The sequence below is a fragment of the Lathyrus oleraceus genome, chromosome 2 (assembly GCF_024323335.1).
Source record: "Lathyrus oleraceus cultivar Zhongwan6 chromosome 2, CAAS_Psat_ZW6_1.0, whole genome shotgun sequence".
Taxonomy (NCBI): domain Eukaryota; kingdom Viridiplantae; phylum Streptophyta; class Magnoliopsida; order Fabales; family Fabaceae; genus Lathyrus; species Lathyrus oleraceus.
Genome location: NC_066580.1, coordinates 173449880 through 173453123, shown reverse-complemented (window position 1 = coordinate 173453123; position 3244 = coordinate 173449880). Strand labels below are relative to the sequence as shown.

The 3244-nt window shown below is 37.4% G+C and overlaps 1 protein-coding gene across 1 annotated transcript; it reads left to right on the top strand.

Annotated features, from left to right (window-relative positions):
• Positions 1-2862, top strand: LOC127122484 (LRR receptor-like serine/threonine-protein kinase ERL2). Its single transcript, XM_051052810.1, has 4 exons — positions 1-1973; positions 2092-2199; positions 2323-2487; positions 2614-2862. The coding sequence occupies exons 1-4, from the start codon at positions 15-17 to the stop codon at positions 2860-2862; spliced, it is 2481 nt and encodes an 826-aa protein (XP_050908767.1). The 5' UTR covers positions 1-14.
• Positions 2863-3244: the final 382 nt, after the last annotated feature.

The window sequence follows — 3244 nt, the reverse complement described above, 5'->3', positions numbered from 1 at the left end:
TCTAGTTCGTAACAATGGTAGAAGAAAAAGGGTTCGTTCTTTTGCTCTATGGTGCTTCCCAACATAAGTTAAGGTTTCTGATGTTTCATACGACGACATTGATGTTTCTCACGATGTTGGTTCTTTCTCCATTTGCATTTTCACTCACTGAAGAAGGACAAGCATTAATGGCAATGAAGTCTTCGTTCAACAACATTGCTGACGTTCTTCTTGACTGGGATGATGTGCATAGTGATGACTTTTGTTCATGGCATGGAGTTTTTTGTGATAATGTCACTCTTACTTTAACAGTGGTTTCTCTAAATTTATCATGCTTGAATCTTGGTGGTGAAATATCGCCAGCAATCGGTGATTTAAGAAACTTGCAATCCATGGACCTTCAAGGGAATAAACTAACTGGTCAAATCCCCGATGAAATTGGGAACTGCGGTGAACTTGTTCATCTGGATTTATCTAATAATCAGCTCTATGGTGATATACCTTTCTCCGTTTCGAAGCTGAAGCTACTTGAATTTTTGAATTTGAAGAACAATCAGTTGATTGGTCCCATTCCTTCGACTTTATCGCAAATTCCAAATCTCAAGACTATTGATCTTGCTAGAAATAAGTTCATTGGGGAGATACCGAGGCTACTATATTGGAATGAAGTATTGCAATACCTTGGGTTGCGAGGGAACATGTCGACTGAAATTTTGTCTCCCGACATTTGTCAATTAACTGGTTTATGGTATTTTGATGTCAGAGGCAATAATTTGACTGGTACTATACCAGAGAGCATTGGTAACTGTACAAGTTTTGAAATCTTTGACATATCGTATAATCAGATAACGGGGGAGATTTCGTATAACATTGGATTTCTTCAAGTAGCTACTTTGTCGCTTCAAGGAAATAGGTTAACTGGGAAGATACCGGAAGTAATTGGTTTGACGCAAGCTCTTGCAATTTTGGATTTGAGTGAGAATCTGTTAGTGGGAACGATTCCTCCAATATTAGGAAATCTATCTTTCACCGGCAAACTATATCTTCATGGAACCATGCTTACTGGTTCGATGCCTCCCGAGCTAGGCAATATGTCTAGACTGAGCTACCTGCAATTGAATGATAATCAACTGGTGGGTGAAATTCCTAATGAGTTTGGGAAGCTTGAACATCTGTTCGAATTGAATCTTGCCAATAATCGTCTAAATGGATCTATTCCACATAACATAAGCTCTTGCACGTCCTTAAATCAATTTAATGTGCAAGGTAATCAGTTAAGCGGTTCTATTCCATTGAGCTTTCATAATCTTGAGAGTTTGACTTACTTAAATCTCTCTGCGAATAACTTTAAAGGGATTATACCAGTTGAGTTAGGTTGTATCATAAATCTTGATACATTAGACCTATCTAGCAATAATTTTTCCGGTCATGTCCCAGCATTTGTTGGTTCTTTAGAGCATCTTTTGACCTTGAACTTGAGTCGGAACCATCTTGAAGGTCCCTTGTCTGCTGAATTTGGGAATCTCAGAAGCATACAGATTATTGATATGTCCTTCAACAATCTGTCGGGTAGCATTCCTCTAGAGATTAGACAGCTGCAGAACCTTGCCTCTCTGATTTTGAACAACAATGACCTGCACGGGAAGATTCCAGAGCAGCTCACCAACTGTTTCAGTCTTTCTTCCATGAACTTTTCTTATAACAACTTCACCGGAGTAGTTCCATCTTCTAAGAACTTCACGCGGTTCCCGGCTGACAAGTTCTTTGGGAATCCTTTATTATGTGGAAATTGGGTAGGATCCATATGCCGTCCATATCTCCCAAATTCAAGAGAGATATTTTCTAGAGTTGCAGTTGCATGTCTCACTCTCGGTATCATCGTGTTACTGGCTATGGTTATTATTGCTATCTATAGATCCATCCAGTCAAAGCAGTTGTTGAAAGCATCTAGCATGTCTGACCTAGTGCCTCCCAAGCTTGTGATACTTCATATGGTGAGAAGTCATCAAAGTTGTTAATTCTTTAAGAAGTCACGAAATTGAGCTTGAAGAAGATGAGCCATCGAGAAAGAGCAAATATGTTTCTCTGAAGTCTTTGGGAAAGTCTGAAAAGACTAGAGCTTTTCAAGCAGAAGAAGAATCAGAAGAAGAATCAGAAGAAGAATCAGAAGAAGAAGAAGAAGAAGAAGAAGATGATAATTTGTCTCTTCTGTCCAGAAGAGTGAATCAACTCTAGAAGAAAATACAAGGCATATTCAAAGGACAAAGAAGTACAGGTGGACATTCTAAGTCTACTTCTGGATCCCATAAAGCTAGAGCCAGCAAGGAAGTTATCTATATTTAGTGCAAGGAGCCAGGTCATTGGAAGAATGAATGTCCTAAGCTGAACAAAGATAGACCAAAGAAGAAAGACTTCAGAGGGAAGAAAAATGGTCTGATTGCTACTTGGGATGATTCAGAATCCTCAGAAGAAGACTCTAAGGAAGGGCAAGCTAATGTGGCACTTATGGCATGCATAAAAGCTCTTAATGAGAAGATTTAATCAGAATCAGAGTCAGACTCTGAAGAGGTATTCGCTGAACTCTCCCGCTATGAACTTAAATCCAATTTAATAGAAGTTCTTGATAAGTATCAGAAGCTTCTGAACAAATACAAGGATTTGAAAAAGGTTCATGTATCTGAGCCAGTAGCATACTGTAAACTTAAGAAAGAATTCTCAAGTTTAAATAGAGAAAACTTTGTTTTAAAAAATAACGACTCTATGCTTCATAGGAAGAGTTCCAAACTTGAGAAGGAAAATCTTTCAAAAGCATCTACAGAGTCTGATAATGTATCAAAAGCTTCTGAACAAATACAAGAATCTGAAAAAGGTTCATGCATCTGAGTTGGAAGCATACTGTAAATTTAAGAAAGAATTCTCAAGTTTAAATAGAGAAAACTTTATTTTGAAAAATAATGACTCTATGCTTCAGAGGAAGTTCCAAACTTGAGAAGGAAAATCTTTCAGAAGCCTCTACAGAGTCTGATAATGTCATAAAGAAATATGACAAATCCTTCCAAAAATTTCTTACTAGAAGGCTAAATAGAAGCGTAATGGTTTCAATGATTTATGGCGTAAACAAAAATGAAACAAGAGGAATTGGTTATGATTCTGATGAAGAATCTACCTATGAAAAAGATGATAAACCAAAAACTCTTTCTTCCCATTTTGTACCTTATGGTAAACAAAATGGTGTTGTGTCTAAAGGTAAAACCTTTTTAAAACC

Bases quoted from the DNA above. Each gene is read 5' to 3' on its own strand.
- LOC127122484 (XM_051052810.1), top strand. From the start codon at position 15: ATGGTAGAAGAAAAAGGGTTCGTTCTTTTGCTCTATGGTGCTTCCCAA. The intron at 2,200-2,322 runs GTGAATCAACTC...ATCTATATTTAG, and splicing joins TGTCTCTTCTGTCCAGAAGA to TGCAAGGAGCCAGGTCATTG. The intron at 2,488-2,613 runs GCATGCATAAAA...GATAAGTATCAG, and splicing joins AAGCTAATGTGGCACTTATG to AAGCTTCTGAACAAATACAA.